Source organism: Zalophus californianus, chromosome 15 (assembly GCF_009762305.2).
Source record: "Zalophus californianus isolate mZalCal1 chromosome 15, mZalCal1.pri.v2, whole genome shotgun sequence".
In the NCBI taxonomy this organism is placed as follows: Eukaryota; Metazoa; Chordata; class Mammalia; order Carnivora; family Otariidae; genus Zalophus; species Zalophus californianus.
This window is the reverse complement of record NC_045609.1, coordinates 17,794,150-17,814,059: the sequence shown is the minus strand read 5'-3', so window position 1 is coordinate 17,814,059 and position 19,910 is coordinate 17,794,150. Positions and strand designations below refer to the sequence as shown.

The following is a 19,910-nucleotide window of genomic DNA, read 5'->3' as shown; positions in this document are numbered from 1 at the left end:
GAGTTTGGCTTGAATTTGCTACACCTACCAAACTGGCACATAATAGGCCATTAAATCATCATGAAGAGCCTTTTTTCATTGTTTTAAATTTATTTATCTTGAGGAAACTGTTTCAAAGGATAAAAAACTTGACCACGATCATGAATGTAGCAAGTGGCGAACAGCCGTCTAAAGCTGGGGTGGCCATCAAGTCCTGAATTTTCTCTTTCCCTCTGAGAGCGGATGGCTTCGCACGCTTCTCCAGGTTCTGTCCTCATCACGCCCGGGCTTGTCCAGGCTCACCCCACCCTGCAGTGCTTTCTTTCTTGTAGATCCCAGGCTACTGCCAGCACGGCACCTGTGCCAGATCCTAGGAAATGCTCCCCAGTCCACTGCCGTGTTCCTGGAGAACCCCGTGCTTGGCCTTCTAGAGCGGCAGCTGCGTATCTGATCATGAGTCAGGGCGCCGCACGCGTGGACAGGCCACCGTGCCTCCATTCCCTCTGGACGTGTGTGCTGGGAGGTGTGTGTGGTAGGAATGGCTTCGCTTACCCCCTCGTGGGGACACACATGGCAGCCGCTCCAAGAAGAATCCCTGAGGGAGTCTCACCAAGGGGTGTTCTTGGGGGTGTTATTCCTTGTTGAAACATTTATTTCTGTGGGGCACCTGGGTGGTCCCGTCGGTGAAAGCATCCGACTCTTGGTTTCGGCCCAGGTCCTGATCTCAGAGCTGTGAGTTCGAGCCCCACTGGGCTGCACACTGAGCGCGGAGTCTGGCTGGAGAGTCTCCCTCTCCCTCTGCCCCTCCCACTCATGTGCGCGCACTCTCTCTCTCTCTCAAAATAAATAAATAAATATTTTTAAAAAGACATTTATTTTTGAGTTACCTGACGTAACATGATGGGATGCCTTATGTTGATTTTGGACATTATCTTTTTCACCATATCTGAGGTGCTTTGGGGCATCACCGTAATCCCTGGGCAGGTGGGACAAGCAGATGAAAACCTCCTCTCTTACCGTGCTTATGCATACTTCGGTGGGCAGAGACTGTTACTCACTAGACAACACCTGAGGTCCAAGTCTAACTTCCCTGTTGCAAACTGTCCAACGTATGGACATGATGGTGCTCGCTCGGGCTGTTCCCAGCTAGTTTGTCGATGACAGTTGCTGGGGGAGGAAAGCCTGGGCACTAATCCCTAAGGTAGCACAGTTTCTGTGGTGTGTGCTGGCCATGCTGGGCTCATTTCCCGGTCCCACACCCTCTGCTCTGCTTCTTGCAGGAAAAGTGCGGTGGCGGGACTTTAACCAGGAAGCTTACGTCGGAGGGACGATGGTCCGCTCCGGGCAGGACCCCTACGCCCGCAACAAATTCAACCAGGTGGAAAGTGATAAGCTGCGGATGGACAGAGCCATACCTGACACCAGACACGACCAGTAAGTACGGAGCCGGGTGTGGGCCCGGGGCTTCACTTTGCTTTCCTGCAGCCCAGTAAGTAGCTTTTACTGTGCCACTAACATTTTTTCTGTTCCTCCGGGCAGCTGACCATGTGTTGTGTCTTTTATGGGGTGGCAAAGCTAGGAAAAGTTCTGAGGCACACAGCAATGGGACTTCACCCACGGCAAGTGACAGGCCCATTTGGGATCGGATTCCAGCGTTGCGGATGCCCCGAGGCAGGATCCGGAGGCTGCGGGTTGCTGGCCAGAGCGTGGGAGTCAGTAGGAGAAAGTTGGGTTACTGGCCTCATGTTCACTCATCACGTGTCATTTCTAAAATCCATCCACACGCACAAGCATCGGTTCCTGTTGTTCACGACCTCGTTGGCAGGAAGAAAGTGGGAATTCTTGCTTATTAGGACAGTGTGAGTCGGAAATGCTGTAGGGAGTAGAAAGGGGAAGGAGATGGCCTAGCAGGGTGGGTGTGAAATCGAGACAGGAGGCACAGGGTGACCTCTGACCACAGCAGGAGCTCTTGTCTGCATCCTTCTGTTGATTCTTCAGGGCTCTGGGACCTGAGAGTAGAGGGCACCCTGGGGTTTATCAGGCTCGGCCAGCGAGGTCTGCAGCCCTACTGACGTGTGCTCGCCACCACTTACGAGGGGAGTGGTACCCCTAGCCCTTACTCTTACCTCTAAGCCTTGCTGGTTAGAACCTCTGATTGGGAGGCTGTTCCCATGGGCTTTGCTGGGGACTCGTCTTGTTTCGGATTGTTAAAAAAACAAGCAGCTGCCTTTGGAGGGCAGCTGCTTTCCTGGGTGCTGGGTGGGCGTTCCTGCTCACTGAGTAACTTAGGGAGTCGGTCCTCTGTCAGGGCTGGCACATGATGGTTGCACATCTACTGCGACTTAGACGCTGTGTTTGGGACCTGGGATTCCAGTCAGAAAGGTCTTGGCCTGTCCTGGCGCGTGGGGGATGACAGGTGCACCAGGAAGCAAAGGGGTGCAGTACCCTGAGGCTTGGACAGTCTGTTCCAAATCAATGCATTTGGGGCCCCCAGGAGGTGGGAAGGCCAGGAAAGGCCCCAGGGAGGGGTGGGTCCTGAGCTGGAGGCCTCCGGAAAGAGGGTCAGCGATGTGGCTGTGACAGGCTGCGCTGGGCTTCCCGGGAGCCAGCCAGGGATCCGATTGCTCTGGGTGTGTGTCCAGGGATTGACAGGAGGGTAAGCTGATGAGCGACGGAAGTCAACGAAATTACACACAAACACATCTTAAAGTTTGCCCTTATTTTGTAAGGTAGTAGCATATGTGGAAAGTATTTGTCTTCTCTCCTACTTTCAGGGGAACTTGACTTAACTGTGTAGGTACCAGTTAACTGCCAGTGCTCACTCCCTTAACAGGTCTCTTTGCGTTCTAGACAGCTCTCTTCACCCATAGCAGCGCGTAAGGATGCAGACGTATAAGTCTTTGGACTGGGGAAGTAAGCGTGCAGTGTGTGTGTGTGATATATTTAGTATATGAAACATATGATCGATATGTAAATGTATGTGATATTAAAATCCTACCATTTTTCTAAATCCAGTCCAGGAGATTGCTTAATATCTCCTGTGATCCATTCATTCTTCTTCAGGGGCAGTCCGTCCTGATGCTGCACTCCTGGTTAAAGTCAGCATGGTTAACTGTTTAACACCCTCTCTAAAATAGAGTTTGCTGACCTGGGATCCAAGGACCCCAGGGAGGCCACATGGAGGCTTTGGGACCCTTGAAAGTCCCATCCCAAGGTGTGGATGTGCCTGCCTATCTGGGGGAAGGTCCCCGGTGCCTGCATCCCCACCACCATCCATCCCCAGGCTAACTGTGCCAAATGCTCTTTGGGGCACCCTCACGCCATCCTCCGGACTCATGGCGCTGGATACAAAGGTTGTCCTCATTGCACGGGGAGGAAACTGAGGCTCCCGCTGTGTTAAAACTTGCCCAGTGATTAGGAGCAGCCAACTTAAGGCCAGAAAGGGGCAGTGTGGCTTTTCAGAGGGGCTTGGCCTAAACCCGAGAGAGTGGTTAAAGTTCTAGCAGAATCGAGCTCCGAAACCTTACCTGGTGGCTGGAATCCTGTTTGGAATCCTGTCTCCGTGAGATGGTGCGCGTGTCACTGCACCGTTTGGGTATGAGTGGCTTTTCTGCTGTGGCTCTCCCTCCACAGACTTTTCCTTCGAGCTGCGAGAAAGTAGTGTCTTTGGTGACAGCCCATCAGTGTGTGGGCTGTGGTTCTGCCTCCATTGCGAGCCCCTTCAAAGTCCCCCAAACTATACATAGACAGACATAGCTTCTTTTCAGTTTTTGAGATAGGAGTTTGTCCAAACAGATGTTTGACTATTCATCTCATGGTGGGATGTGTTATAGGTGGGGCTAATTTGAGTTCCAGCTACTGTGTCACGTTCATTTGCATGTGTTAAAGGAACAGCTGGGACGCCTTCCATGTTTGTTTGACTTCGGCTAAATTAAAGTCTGCCCAAGTCCGTCGGATGCCTGGAACCGAGCCAGTGTGCCGTCCTCAAAGTGTGAGCTCGAGGAGAACTGCTCGGATTAAATGTCAGGTTAAGGAGATCAGTTACCTCTGTGACTCCCCCCCCCCCCCCCCCACCGTTTCTCTAATAAAGAGCGATTAAGGCATTTGACCTTTCACACAGATGTCACTTTTTTGTTTCTGCAGTATCCCCCTTGGTCTAGGATTATGGAAACATTTGGGTTCAGTCTTCGCTTAGAATAAATCTGAAAGCAATGCGCGTGGTTAATTACGGACAAGGTCTTTGGAGTCACCCAGATCTTGGTCACAATCCCAGAATCTCCAGTTCTTAATTCTGTGGCCTTTATCATTTATAAGACGATGTCGCACGATCACCTCTGGTTACTGTGAGGATTAAACAGAATGTTCACAAGGGCTACTTCCTCCTCCCGCGAGATTTTGTGCGAGAGCCACATCAGCGAGGCAGCCCTTGACCTTGACTGCCTCCCCTAGGAGTGCAGTGTCCTGGCCCCCATGCCAGCATTCCTAATCCCCCACGCACTTGATTTTCTCCATAATTCATATCACCACCTACACACCAAACAAAATAAGTTTGACTTATTTACACGTTCGTCTGTCTTTACGCCTAAGAATAGTGAGATAGCATGTCCAGGGCTGTTATTGGACAACTCACGGCACTCCATAAACTCGGTACATATTTGTTGAGTGAGTGTATTGCTTAGCACAGAGCTTGACATATGGTGAGTGCCCACTGAGTCATTAGTGATGTTAAGAGTCATAAAAAAAATAAAGGGGAGTGAGTGAAAGGGAGATTGTTAAGCAGTGGGGATCAGATGAGCCCCAAGATGAACCCCAGATAACTCTACCGTGTTTATGTTCCTCAGGACTGGAAGGCACTGCAATTACACTCCACTCCTTAGTGTTTGTCGTTTGGGACAGATACAAGGAATCAGGGATTCAGAGCCTTGCAAAAGCAAAAACAAAACACAACAAAAACTCCACACATTTGGGCTATGTTTTATTTACCTTTTTAAGTGTATAAAAAAATACCGTGCCAAAAAAAAAAAAAATCCACACATAGAAGCAGGAAGCCTAGAAAAGCGTGTGGGAGTGAAATCCTAGATCTGACATACAGGAAACCCTTAGAAATTAGAAAGTGGAAGCCCATGCTATTCTTGAAAGTGCAGTTTCTCCACTCCAAAAAAAAACAAAAAAACAAAACTTCTCTACCTCATTTAATCTTATTTGAAATCTCAAATAAGCTATCACGACTAAAAGCAAATTAAAAACTGATGGGAATTTCAAAAGTGCTTTTCAGACTATTTGTTTCTACCCCATCCCACCTCTGGGAAGCTGTTGTTACGGGCCTGGCAAAAGATCATGCAAAGCAGCATCAGACAGATCCAGATACATGCATACTGAAGGGGGGGGGGGGGGCAACGGGATGCGCTAATGGATTGGATGAGGGGTAGAGTTCCAAGGTTTATGGCTAGAACAAGGGAAGAGACAGGTTGCCTTTAAGTGAGATGGGGGAGGCTGAGTGGAGCAGGTGTGGGGGACACATCCGGAGTTAACATTTGGACGTGTTAAGTTCCAGATGCGTTGTATGTGATCAGATGTGTGTCTGGTGTTCAGGAGAAAGGTCTTGGCGGCAGTGTGAACTTGGGAATGGTCCGTATGCGGATGGTCCTTAAAATCATGCGATGGATGTCATCTCCAAGGCAGGGAACATAGAAATAAGGAGCGGCCCAAAGACCAAGCTCTGGATGACTCCTCCGTTGAAATTTTCAGCTGCACATGTGAAGCCAAGGCTAACACTTGGAGTATGGGCCAGCATGGTAGACCGCTTACTGTTTCCTGCGGGTGATGAGAAGTGTTGCCTTCTTGGAGTAGGGGTATGAGAAAGCCTTTCCAGCACCCAACTCAGAAGAGTTTTGTGTTGTTTGTTTTTGGTTTGCATTTGAGCGCGTGTTGTTTTGTTTGCCCGGAAATGTATCTGATGGGAAAGTCAAGTCCAGAAATCAAGTGCAACCCAAGAAGTTTGTAGAATATGGTTCTGTTCTTCTTTTCCCTGTCAGCCAAACGCCATTCCTTTTCATTTATGTATTCAAGGCGCTGAAAAATGAGCACTGCTTGGTAAAAAACAGGTTTTGCTCAGGTTGCAAAAGTTAAATGATTAGAAAGTTTCTCTCTGTGTCACCACCCTTTCCTCTGATCACTAAATTAAAAATGAAAGGTTGTGAAGCTTTTTTGAGTTGAAAACTAAAATCCTGCTCCTGAGGACAGGGCTACCTCGACTGCATCCCACCAAGGATCCTTCTCTCAGAAAGAAGTGCATCCAAGTTGCCTACCTAATGGATTCATCTGGCAGGCTCAAAATCGACAAAACGCTGTTTTTACTCCGTCTGTGAATGAGAGTTGTAAGGTTTGGTTTGGTTTTGCTCAGGCTCATCACTGAAGGGCTGTGTTTTGAACCAGTGTTTTCAAATGTCTGGCCGTAATGCTGCCCAAACACAGAGATCAGGACTCTTGAGGGGGCCATTCTCCCTTTCTTTCTTTAATTTTTTGGAAAATTTCAACAAGAGGGCGGGCATATTAAGTAATGGGCTGTGCTGTTTATTCTGGCTGGAATGTCAGCATTGATGTCAGTTATTTTAAGAGTGGCCTATCAGGATTAAAGGTTGTGGGGAAGAATATGATCTAAACTTCTCATTGTTACTCAGTAGGAGTAAACACTGTGGAAGCCAAGAAAAAGTTTTCTACGTAAACTCAGCTGCTTGGAGGGACACTGGCGTAGGCAATCATTATAGGGCTCAGAGCTTGATTTTTAGGAGAGCAGAGGACCCGGGGAAACAGAAGTGCATCTCTGACGGGAATCTGGCTCCTCGTGAGTGGGTGCACGAAACGGGGGGCTCTTTGGGGGCCCAAGGCTTTGTTTTCATTGCACATTTTTTCTTATAAAAGTGGTGTCTTATGAACACGTGCAGCCAACCTCCCGACGTGGCACCTGCTTCACGGCAGACTGTTCAGAGCACCTGCTCCCTCTGCAGCTCGGCAGGGCTCAGACCCATGAATGTCCAGCCACCCGCTTTGCAGACCGAACTGCACTTCCTCTGTCCCACCAGGCAGGGTCCCGGCTGAGGAGGCAGGTGCCACACGAGGCATGCTCTACGTTCAAGCGGCCTTGTGGGCATTTGTGGCCAGGGGGGCAGAGGGAGTTTGGCTGTAGCATAACAGCGAACCTTTAGAGTCTGTTCGATAATAACAATAACAGAATCCTTATTGGACATTTTATCAGTCATGGCCTGTGCCCAGCCTTTCATGCACACTGATTGTATTTAATCTGCTAGCATTCCTGCCAAGTAGGTAGGGATATTATTCTTCTGATGGCATCATCCACCGGTCTCCAGAAGCCTGTGAATTGAGAGCCCGCCTCCAGAAACCGCAGGACCCTCACCCAGGAGGCAGAGTCGCTGACCGCGTGCTGGACGGAGGTGGTTTCCCCCTTTGTTGTTTTGTCAGCAGCAGCACATTTAGGGCATGGCAGGCACTTGGGATATCCCCAGCCCCCGCTAAGGCACCACCTATATCTAGAGCCCCGAGCCCCTGGGAAGTCCGTGCCATTGATGGCGTGTCTGCAGGGTGGATGGGGAGCCTCGGAAGCTGGGCCACTTGCCTGTGGCTGAGCACGGCGGTCAGTGGAGGAACCTGAGTGCCATACACCTGACCGCCCACTCAGAGTTCCGTCTCCAGTGTGGCTGTCTTGCCATCGTTCTTCACAGGTGTCTTTCCCACTCCTGGTTTTCAGGCATGAGTCCTGGCATGAGACCTAAATGCACCTAAAAAGCAGCAAGAGTTGGTGACTTAGAGTCAAATGCCTGAGACACATCAGCTCTCCGCCAGCCACATGCTGATGGAATCCTGAGAAATTGAGAAGAAGCAAGGTTTTTGATTCTCTCCTTCCAGTCTCAGCTTCTCCAGGGAACGTAATGGAAGAGTGTGCTCTCTTTCCGTTCCCACGGGAAAGGTCGTCTATCTTTTCCCATGCTTTCATTTCTGACCTTTTTGTTCTTATATTTAAAGCATATCTCCTGTGAGTAGCAGCTAATTGGGTTTTGGATTTTTATCCACTGTGACAATCTTGTCTTTTTAATTACAGTATTTAGTCCTTTTACATTTAGTACAAGTTCTGATGTATTTGGATTTAACGCTAGCATCCCTCTGTCGGTGTCCTATTCCCACCACCTGCTTTGTGTTCCTTTTCCTCCTCTTTGCTGCTTCTTTTGGTTTAAGTATTTCTCCCTCTATTAGCTTGTTGCATATTTTACTTAATGGGAATCTAATATAAATGAATAATTTTATTATTTCCCAAACAATGCGCAGACCTTATAGCTCTTTACCCCATTAGCTTTCCTCTCTCCTTTGACACTCTTTGTTGTCATATGGTTTAATTCTCTCTTTATGTGTAAACTCCACAGGACATCTTCTGTTGTTTTATGCAGTAAATGTCTTTTCAGTTTATTCATATATTTATGTTTCCGTTTTTCCTCACTTCCTATAATTTTCACTTTTGCACCTGGACCATTTTTCGTCTGTCTGAGAACTTATGTTCATACCACTTTACTAGCAATGAATGCTATCCTTTTATTTGTCTGAAAATACCTTTATTTCACTTTTAGTTTTGGGAAAAGTATTTTCACTGAATTTAGAATTCTAGGTTGACTGTACTTTGGGCACATTTAGGTAGTCGTTCTGTTGTCTTTGGGCTTCCATTGTTTCTGGTGAAATATCAACCGTTAATCTTACTGTAGCGGTTTTTGGTTTTTGGGGTTTTGGGTTTTTTTTTTTTTTTTTTTTTTTAAGGCATTTTAACTTTTTCCTCTGGCTGCCTTAAGACATTGTCTTTGGTTTTCAGAAACTTCACTGAAATGTGCCTAAGTGTTTTCTTTGTATTGAACCTGTTTGTGTTTGTAGATTTCCTGAATCTGTAACTTCATGTCTTTGGTAAGTTTTGCTTGTGCCCTGTTTTCTCTCCCCACTTCCTCTGGGCCTTAATTACATCTTTGTTAGATATTTCTAAATGTCCTGTGCCCCTCTTGTGCTCTTTTCCTTTTTATTTATTCTTTTTTATTCCCTGTGCTTTAATCTAGATATAATTCTGTTGGCCTTCCTTCTGGTTCACTGATTCTTTCCTCTGCTATATCTGTTTTGCTTTTAAGTCCATCTGCTGCATTCTTAATTTCAGTTGTTGTGTTTTGTTGGGTATGAACAAATATAGAGATATTTAAAGGCTGGTGTTTCATCCTCCAAAGAGGATTTAGTTTTGCTCCCTGGCAGACAGTTAAAATAGGACAGATCACCTGGGTCAGGTCTGGAATTGAGCTGCCATAAAGCTGGGTTTCAGTCTTTCATAGAGTGCCGGTGAATTTCCAGTTCTCTTTGGCTACTAGGAAGTAGCCTTTTGGGATTCCACCTGGAAGTCCAGGATGTTTTTTAGGGCCTCTTTTCCTTGGCAAGACCTGAACTCCAGTTCTGGCCTCCCCAGCTCCATGCCACCTGCAGAACCTTGCCTTGCCTTGCCTCCCTACCTGCAAAGCCCTCACTTCTGCTTGGCTTATCCAGTCTCTTGGCTTCACACTGCTTGAGGGGAAGGGGATCAGAGAACGTTGGCCTTACTCTGGGGGCCTCTCCTCTTTCTGGGAACCTGGCCCCGTAACATCCAGCTGCCTCGTGAAACTCTCCAGTGCCTTCAAATAGATTTTTTGGTGTGTTTCATCCAAAATTTCTAGTTGCTTTTAGGGGGTAGATTGGTCTATACCAAGAACTTTACTATCACTGAAAGCAGGGGAAAAAAAACCTGAGTGTTCTCTTTGGAATCTAAATTCAGTCTGAATCTTGACAGTTCATAGATTTTGCCCTGAGCAGCACTGTCTATCACAAATGAAAATAAGTAGAAATAGCTGTGGACTTGAGTGGTTAATGGCTCTGTCACCTAACTCCCAAACTAGGGTTGAAATAATCTCTGTAAACTCTGGGTTTCTTATCTGCAAAACCACGATAATGTATGCCCTCTCCGTCTTACACATTGCTATTAGGCTCAGATGTCTGTGAAAGAACTTCATAAGCTGCAAACAACTACACAAATACAGGATATTATTGTATTGTTATTCTGTGTGACTAGCAGCTTATGTACATGAGAAATCGGCAAAGTCTTTGAGCAAAGACTGAATTGTTACTCTGTTAAGCTTTGCTCTGGATATGTGCATGCCTTTGAGGACAGACGTTCAGCCTTCTCTGTATGAATGCCTCCATCGTGCTGAGGGGCAAGTGGGTCTTCTCATGCAAGCATGACGTTGAAGAGTGTTGTTATCGACCAAAAACAGTTGAGGAAATAACTTTGAAACAGCGATTCCACCTATTTTAGAAAGAAATTAGAGCAATAAAAATGGGGGTCATCAGCATGCTGTTGGTAAATGAGATGAATCTCTGGCTCTGAACAAATTAGCCACCCACTTGAACACATTGCTTCACCATCACTATGTAACTGTTAACAATTTTTCTTTTCGGGCACCTGGGTGGCTCAGTCGGTTAAGCGTCTGCCTTCGGCTCAGGTCATGATCGCAGGGTCATGGGATCGAGCCCCATGTCAGACTCCCTGCTCAGAGGGGAGCCTGCTTCTCCCTCTCCCGCTCCCCCTGCTTGTGCTCTCTCCCTCTCTCCCTCCCTCTCTCTCTCTCTCTGTCAAAATAAATAAAATCTTTAAAAATTTTTTTCTTTTCTTTTTTAACGGAAGGGTTTTGTATATTTTAGGAAATAGTCAAAATAGGATAAACTGTGTTTCAGCCTTTTTAGTCCCTTGGGCTGTGTATTTTACTTTTTCTGAAACAATATGATTTCAGAGATTACTTGGGACTTTTCTGATGAGCTGGAAAGAAGCGGCATGGCCCATTGATGGCACCTGCGTTCTTACACCTAAACATCTGCCTGCTCAGCGGTATAACTGACCGCTTCATGTGTGTCCTGGAGTGTTAGGTGTTAGCGGTGGAGTCTGTGAGAACCCAGATCTCCATCCCAATCTGTAAAATTACAAGTACAGACTTTTAAAATAACACCCATCTTAACTATACTGAATCAACTGTGATTTCCTCCATCTGACAGTGATGAGAGGAAAAGAAAATCCACGTCTTTGGAAATTCGAGTCTATTAAAAGAAGGAACTATCCCAATAGGAGAATTGCACTCGGATTTGAAGTTTTATATTCATTGATTTCTTTTGACTCTTGCCTTCATGCATTCATTTAGCAAGCATTTGAGGACTTACTGTGTGACAGGTATTTTTCTCGTCACTAGGGAAACATCGATGAACAAAACTGATTAAAAAAAAAAAATCTCTGCCTTCGTAGAGCTTACATTGCAGGGGGAGGGGGAGGAGACAGTAAAAGAAGTGATTAAATTATATGGTATAAGATGATGTTAAAGGCAATACAGAGAAATAAAAGAAGGGTGGGGTCAGAGAGTGTGATAGTCAAGGTCAAAGGTCCCATATTAAGTGCTTAGGCACAGTAAAAGAAACAATCAACAAAATGAAAAGGCCCCGACAGAATGAGAGAAAATATTTGCAAATCATATATCTGATAATTGGTTAATATAAAAGATATATAAAGAGCTCATACAACTTATAGCAAAATATTTAATAATTAACATATATAATTTAATTAAAAATGGGCAAAGGACTTGAATAAACATTTTTCCAAAGAAGATATATGAATGGCCAGCAGGTACATGAGAAGGTGCTCAGCATTCCTAATCATCAGGGAAATGCAAATCAAAGCCACAATGAGGTGTCATCTCATACCTGTTAGAGTTGCTATCATCAAAAGACAAGAAATAAGATGGGGCACCTGGGTGGCTCAGTCGTTAAGCGTCTGCCTGCGGCTCAGGTCATGGTCCCAGGGTCCTGGGATTGAGCCCCGCATCGGGCTCCCTGCTCCGCGGGAAGCCTGCTTCTCCCTCTCCCGCTCCCCCTGCTTGTGTTCCCTCTCGCTGTGTGTCTGTCTCTGTCAAATAAATAAATAAAATATTTAAAAAAAAAAAAAGACAAGAAATAAGAAATGTTGGCCAGGATGTGGAGAAAAGGGAACTCTTGTGCACTGTTGGTGGGCGTATAATTGATGCGACAGTATGGAGGTTCCTCAAAAATAAAAACATAGAGGGGCGCCTGGGTGGCTCAGTCGGTGAAGCATCTGCCTTTGGCTCCGGTCATGATCTCAGGGTTCTGGGATCGAGCCCCGCATCGGGCTCCCTGCTCAGCAGGGAGTCTGCTTCTCCCTCTGCCCCTCCTCCTGTTCGTGTTCCCTCTCCTTCTCTCTCTCTCTCTCAAATAAATAAAATCTAAAAAAAAAAAATTAAGAATAGAGCCACCCTATGATCCAATAGTTCTACTTCTACGTATTTATCCACAGGAAACAAAATCACTATCTTAGAGATAGAGCTACACCCCCATGTTTATAGCAACGTTATTTATAGTAGCCAATACCTGGAGCAACGTAAGTGTACATTGATGGATGAATAAATAAATGAACTGATGGACACACACACACACACACACATGCACACACACACTGGAATATTACTCAGCCATAAAAAAGAAGGAAATCCTGTCATTTGTGACAACATGATGGACCTTGAAGGCATTATGCTAAGTGATATAAGTCAGACAGAGAAAGGCAAATATTATGTGATCTCACATATAGGTGGAATCCCCCCCCCCAAAAAAAGGAAAAAGAAGAACAAATTGCTAGAAAAAGAGATCAGATTTGTGATTATCAGGGGTGGGGGTGGGGGCAGAATTGAAGGCAGATGATCAAGAGATACAACACCCGATTGGAAGTAAGTCCTAGGGGTGTAATGTCCAGCATAGTGACTTTAGTCAACACTGGAGTATGCTATGTTGGAAAGGTGCTAAGAGAGTAGGTCCTAGGAGCTGTCCTCACAAGGAAGACTACATGTCTTCCTTCCTTCCTTTGTATCTGTGTGAGATGGTGGATGTCAACTAAACTTACTGTGCTAATTACTTCACAGTATACATTAAGTCGAGTCATTGTGCTGTGCACCAATTATATCTCTGTAAAACGGGGAAAAAATAAACAGGTCATTAGGGAAGGTTCTCACGGACAGGAAGGCATTTAGGCAAAGATCTGAGGGAGGGACAAGGGAGTGCCATCTGGACAGCGGGAAGGGGTTCCCTTCAGGGGACGTGGCAAGGGAAAGTTCCCTGAAGAGGGAGTGTGCCAGGCAGGCACATCGGTGCGGCCGGGAAGCCAGCGTGGCTGGGCAGGGGGAGCAGGAGATGTGACAGGAGTCAGGGCATCTGGGAAGCCTGGAGGCTTATTATAAGGACTCTGGGTTTTCCCCCGAGAGAGATGGGAGCCACTGCACGTTATAGAGCAGAGGAGCATCATCTGAATTAGGTGTGTAAAGGATGCTTCTTCTAAAGGTGGCTGTGTGAAGACCAGGCTTATTGGAGCTGGAGTGGGAGATGCAAGGAAACCAGGAAGCCCGTGGAAGTGACCCATCCCTGAGCCCCTTGGGCCACTTCCGTCCCATGTGAGTTGGGGCGATAGCAGCGGGCATCTCATGGGGCTGTGGTGAGGGGTGAATGAGTTAACACTTGTTAAGTTCCTCAGCACACGGTAGGTGCTGCATGAATATCAGCTGTGGTCAGGGGAGCCTTGCTGCAAGGACTAGGGGGGAAACTTCGATCCAAGTGGACAGTGGAGATATGCAAAAATCTGGAATTCGGGGACAAGCCTGGATAGAAGTTACACGTTTGGGATTTTGAAGCGCATTTGAAACCATCCTGCTATCCATCCCTGAATGTGTGTTACTAAGCACAGAGGTATTTCTGATCACCAAAATGGCTTCGGTGTTAATAGGTTTGTTCTCCATGGAATTTTTCTCCTTTATGGTGATTGTTGGATTTCCTTTGGTACTTACGCTGTGACCCTTGAAACCAACACCTTTTTATGGTTGTGATTCGTTTTTATATTCTCTTCTATTAAGTGCAAAGGCCAAGGTAATTCTTGTTCTTGATACTCACATGCAAGTGCTATGTTTGGACACTGGAAAAGTCCCCGGATGTTGTTCTGAGCTAGAAGTAAAGCAGGGCCCTGCCTGTCTGGTTTGGGTTGTCTGATCCATACGGGCCCGTGGGACTGTGAGTGGCCCATGTGACATGGAGTGCCTTTCTCTTCTTCTGGCCTCCCTTTCAAATGAACTCCTTCCTCTCCTTGCCACTCTTGGTCCAGTCCCTGGCTCCTCCCCTAGGAATTGCTGCAAGCACCTACCTCAGGTGTCTCCGTGCATCTCCGGACCCCCTTCCCCAGGTGCCACTCCTACCTGCTCCTTCCCATGTAAGAAGTCACAGAAGACCACAGCAAGCGTAATCCACCCCCCTGGCCTTGCATCAGCATCCCACAGCAGCTGGCCCGGCCTCCTCCCCTGGCTCATCCTTCAAGACACGGCTCACCTTGCTTCTTCCAAAGGGTCGCCTCCGACCGGCCCCATGCCAGGGGCTCCCAGCCCTCAGCCGACATCCCCCGCAGCCCATCCCCCCTGTGTGAGGGAGGGGCTCCCTTGTTTCTGGGCTCACAGATTCTTCCTCTGGGTATTTAGTAAGCTTCTTGGGGATACAGACTGTCTGTACTTATATTGGCTTCCCAATCCCTCACTTAAACTCCTGAGGAATTCAGATTTTTTTTTCGCTCCAGATAGATACTACATAGATAGATTTATTACATAATATCCTTAATTCTGGAACAATACCTTATAATTAAATGCTAATATTTTTTGCGGGAAAACTTAATGAACATTCACACGAAGCGAGATGAATAAAGCTGATAGACCTCAGTCTGGGTCACGTTTTGCTGCCAAATGAATTCGGGTGGGCTCAGGTTTTGCCATGAAATAGGATAGGAGTTTTTTTGTTTTGTTTTGTTTTAAGAGTTTCAAATTTCAGAAGTGTAGATCAGGAATTATGGACTCCTGGTAGGTAAATAAAGAAGCGTAGCCAAGCAAATGTCCTGCTGCTGCCACATGATGAATAGCAGCTAGACCTCGAGGGACCAGAGCCTACTCCTCCTGCACTGCATAGTTGGAGATTAAGACAACCCAGGTTATCAGATGTGTTCGCTCTCGGGTATATTAGATGGTGGAGGAGAGGTCGTAGAGGGGAATAGAGACCCCAGGAATAGTCTTCAAGCAGCTCGATCTCCTGGAAGGCTTCTGGAGTTACCTGGGGAGGTTTACCCTGGAGATTAACACCTAATGCAGTTCCTGGCATACTTTGTAACTCATTCACCCTCCACCGCTTGCCCGGGGGGGGCAGAACCGTATCTCACTTGGTGGAATCTCTTATACAATGACTCCCTTGGCACTGTTGACTCCAGAAGCCCGTTTGGAAAGAGGTGCCCAGCAGCACACAGCCGTGTCATCATCTGAACACACTTTTGTCACGGCCTCCAGGATGAGGGGAAGAGGGTCCTAGGATTTGTCTATTCCAGGGTGTAAGCAGTTCCAGCCCCGAGGGGCTCAGGGTAAGACACGGATGACAGGGCTGCTGGTGGTGGCGATGGCGACACCCCCTCCCATGGTTGGCAAACTGTATCTTAAGCAGCTGTCCGCATTTCATCTGCACAGTAGTGAGCCACCCAGAAGGACTTGTCCTACCTTGCATAGGAGAGCTTGTATCAGACCTCCTCAAAAGACACCTAATTTCTTAAAGTTTCTTTTTCTTTTGACAGGAGCTTTTAAAAAGTAGATACATGTTTGCTGTGTATCACCCCCTCCCCCCAAAAAGGAAATCATACCAAAGAGTTAAAAGGAATGTCAGCTGATCTAAAAATTTCAGTAGGCAGGGATCAGTATTAGCATTCTTGTGAATGTCCTGTCTGATCTCTTATATTATCCTCCGATAGTTAGTTGCATGTAATTATATAAAAATATGTTACTATATTTGCTCTTTGGCATTCTCCTTTTTTTCACTCATTGATCCATAGGAAACATTTTAAATATAGCTTTCCTTTTTAATGGCTTTATATATTCCATTTTATGTTTATTTAGCTAGTTCTCTGGTGATGGAAGTAGGGATTGTTTCTTTTCGGTTTTAATGCTAACAGTGTTGGGGTGAGTATTTTTTTTTTTTAACCTTTTTTGCCCACTCATTTGAAAGGAAGTCCTGTTTTAAATGTCACTGTATTACTTGGTTCTGAGAATCTACCAGAATGTATTCTGTGTATTGCTGAGTTTGGCTACTATTTTATTTTGGGTTTTAGATGAAGATTCATAATTGAAATGATCTGTGGTTTCCTTCTCTCCCTGCCTCCCTTCCTCCCTTTCCTTCATCTGGCTTTGGCTTCATGTTTATGCTAACTTTGTAAAATAAATGTTAGAACAATCGTCTTTAAAAAAAAAAAAAAAAGATGCTTAAGAAGAACTTATTTACAAAGGACTTGTTTCCTAAAATTCACCTATAAAAGCCATCTGAACCTAGAGCCATTTTTATTTTACTCAAAGCAGTCCTTTGATGACTTTTAAAAATTCTCTCATGGATGTTGACATATGGTAGGTTTGTCTATGTTGTATTTGAATTAATTTTGATAGTTTATATCTTCCCAGAAGAGAAGTTTCGCTCGCTTTTCAAATTTATTGGCGTGTGTTGTGTGCATATGCACTTAAGTCTCTGTTCTGTTTAGAAATGCCGGGGGTTTGTCTCTGGGTTTTTTTCCTTCCTCTACTTCTTTGTCTTTTTACCCTTTCTTGCTTTCATCCTTAGGAACCAAGTGCTGGGATTATACATACATTCTAAGATTTATCTGTTTTCCAGCATATTCATGTCAGCCTGTGTTATTTTATATTTTCTTCCCTCTGCTTTCCTTCCCCCCACCCCCGTTAGAACTGAATGTTTACTTTATGTCTGTTAACATTTGTTTCTGAGGGCTGCTTTGGCTGAATTTCCCCTATTATGAAATGTAGCATTATAATTTTTGTTGTTGTTTAAGCCTCCTGTTAAATGACCTTTTATTTCTCAGTCATCTGGAATTCTACTTGTGGATTCTTTTTTAACACCATGCTTATTTCGGAGAGAGTTTCAAAATTGTAAGAAATTGATTTTTTTTTTCCGTTTAAACTTAAGTCATTTTCTTTCTTTCTTTTTTTTCTTTCACTGTATTGTGGGGTAGTCAGACATCGCAGCATGATGATTTGACTTGGAGGACACGGAGGACTTTATTTGTGGTGTGAGAGGAATGATGGCCCTGGTAGCCCCCTGCAGTCGAGTTTTTTGGTCCCTGACGCTATGCTAAGCACTTTGCAAGCATTATTCATGTCATTCCTGCACCAACTCTGAAGTAGCTGCTCCTCCTGGTACTATGGTTTTATACTTGAGGAAACAGAATCTCCAGGTTGCGTAACTCTAAGCAACAGCAGTCTGACCCCAGAGGCTACAATCTTTCCTTCTCATTTCTAAAAATATCTGATGGGGTTTTTTTTTTGTTGTTTTTTTTTTTAAAGGCCAGTAGTATCTATCATTGTTTCAAAGTTCAAAATTTACCTGTTAAACCAACTGGATTAATTGCATTCAAAACCTCTTGATCCTTATAATTATCCACCTGATAGAAGAAATTGAAGCCCCTACTACATTTTGCTGAGTTTCTGTTTATTTCTAAGAGTATTTGCTTGATATGTTAGACTGCTGTGATTCGGGACCTAGAAATGATATATTTATGATGAAGTATACCTTTATCAACATAAAATTACCCTCTGGCATTGCATCTGATGTTTTTCTGTTTTGCCATGTGTTCTACTTTTTATTATGTTAATCTCCTACTCGATTCTGCTTATTCTTGATATATTGTTGTCTTCGGTTAGTTTTCTTTTTGCATTGTTGGTGTCATTTTGATTAAGGTTTGTCTTTTGTAGGCAACCAGTACTGTATTTTTATTTTTAGGCCAGCCTGGTGGTGCGAAGTGTAATAGAACGCTCTGCCATTTTCATGGTGGATCTGTTCTCTGGTTTTTTTATGTCATCCTGTTTTTTTCATGCCTGCTTTTCTCACCATTTTCTTTCCTCTCTCACGTGGAAAACATGTGTTTTACTTTGCTGGTCTTTGGTTTTGTCAGTTGTTTTTCCCTCTTGTGGCTAAGAAAGTTTGTTTCCTAACATGGGCGTCAACTAGTTGCACCTTTCCATGTTTATAAAAGTTCAACAAAAACACTGAAATTAAAGGAGTGTTGGTTTAATGCCAAGAATAAAACCGTATATCTTTCCAGGTGACGAATTAATATGCTTTTACTTTCTCCCACTCACTTTCTGGTTTTGTTGATTTACCTGGAATTTGACACAGATCATTGTTGAAGTTATTTTATATAATCATTTTATTATATTTTATATAATGATTTTTTTAAGCAGTGTTTCATTTGCACCACCATATATTACACAAGCCTGTTTGTGTTGCTGAAGTAGTTTTCATGCATCCTACCGTACCATGCCATAAGTTGAGTCTTGGTTTTATTTTTTTTTAATTTATTTATCCTTAGAGGAGATCTTCAAATGTATTTTCACGCAGCTCAGATAACTGAAATGCTCCGTGAGCTTGCTTACCCTAAGAATTACTTTCCACTCCCTACGTACACGAATGGTAAATTCACAATGCACAGAATTCCTGTGGCGTGTCTTTTTTTGAAACTCTTCTATGTTGTTTCATGGTTTTCTGTTTAGTATTCTGATCGGGTTCATTTATTGTGTTGTGTCTGTTACGATACTTTAAGCAAAAAGACATTTTATTAAATTATTTAACAGGAAGTCTGGAGGCGACCCCTAGGGCTCCTTCAGCTGGCTGAGAACTGATGTCCCTGCCGCTGTAGTCAGCATTTTTTGTTTCCCTTCTGGTTGTAAAAAGGCTGCCATAGCTCCATGCATCACGATCACTTTGAAGACAGGAAGTAAAGGGGTCAGAAATGCTCTTTTCTTCAGTGGCTTTTCTGGAAGTCTGCCCAGCAGACTTCTCTTATAATCCCTGGGCCAGAACGAAGTCATGGCTCTTTGTGGCTGTGACCGAGGCTGGGAAAATGAGTTTCTCTTGTGGCAGTCAGGACTTACCTCAGGGGCTTGGCAGTTCACCCGAAACAAAATCTGTCAGAAAGGAGCAAGAGAGGGTGATTTTTGCAATACCGAAAAGGACGTACGCTCCTTGAGGTGTGCCTAGAGGCATCCCACAGAATCGTAGGATCGGAAGGACTGAACATAAAACGTAATAACTGTCAGTGTCCAGATATGTCAGACGGCCTTATCATTCTTTACCATAATATGCCATTCTGTCATCAACTAGAAGTTGGTGTGTTTTCCCAAGATTCCAGACATTGCTGTTACATTTGACATGAGCAAGGATTAGGGAACCAAACAAATTACCCTGACCTTGGTTGGAAAAAATGTGCACACACCATGCCAAGACAAACATGGGGTGTTTGGTTCTCTGTATGGAATAGTGATAGGCTGGGGCCACAGGGGCAGTTAAAATAGTGAATCTTCTACTTCAGGGTTATATTCTTACGCTTTTGTTGTTTTAAGATTTTATTTATTTGAGAGTGAGAGAGAGAGCAGGCATGCACAAGCAGGGGGAGGGGCAGAGGGAGAAGCAGACTCCCTGCTGAGCAGGGAGCCCTACAGGGGGCTCGATCCCAGGACTCCAGGATCATGACCTGAGCCGAAGGCAGACGCTTCACCCACTGAGCCACCCAGGCACCCCTGTTAAACTTGTCCAGGGACATAACGAGCTGTTTGCCGTCATCTGTGTGAGGGAATGGATCCGCTGCAACCTTCGATGACTAGTCATCGTATCGTTATATGGGAAGTTGATCTGTGTCCAACAGTCAACAACACAGAGCAACTAACTATATCTTTGAAAAGAGTGGTCCCTCC

General features: G+C 45.1%; 1 protein-coding gene across 10 annotated transcripts in view; it reads left to right on the top strand.

The window, feature by feature from the left end:
• Positions 1–19,910, top strand: part of GALNT2 (polypeptide N-acetylgalactosaminyltransferase 2) — a 181,244-nt gene that overhangs the window by 113,847 nt on the left and 47,487 nt on the right. For all 10 annotated transcript variants that reach the window (XR_003520303.2, XR_003520306.1, XR_003520305.1 and 7 more), the window contains exon 3: positions 1,260–1,413. Coding sequence is in view for 5 of the 10 variants with exons in the window: in XM_027595938.2 (XP_027451739.1) it covers positions 1,260–1,413 (154 nt within the window). In the remaining 5 variants the exon portion in view is untranslated. The remainder of the gene's footprint in view (positions 1–1,259; positions 1,414–19,910) is intronic.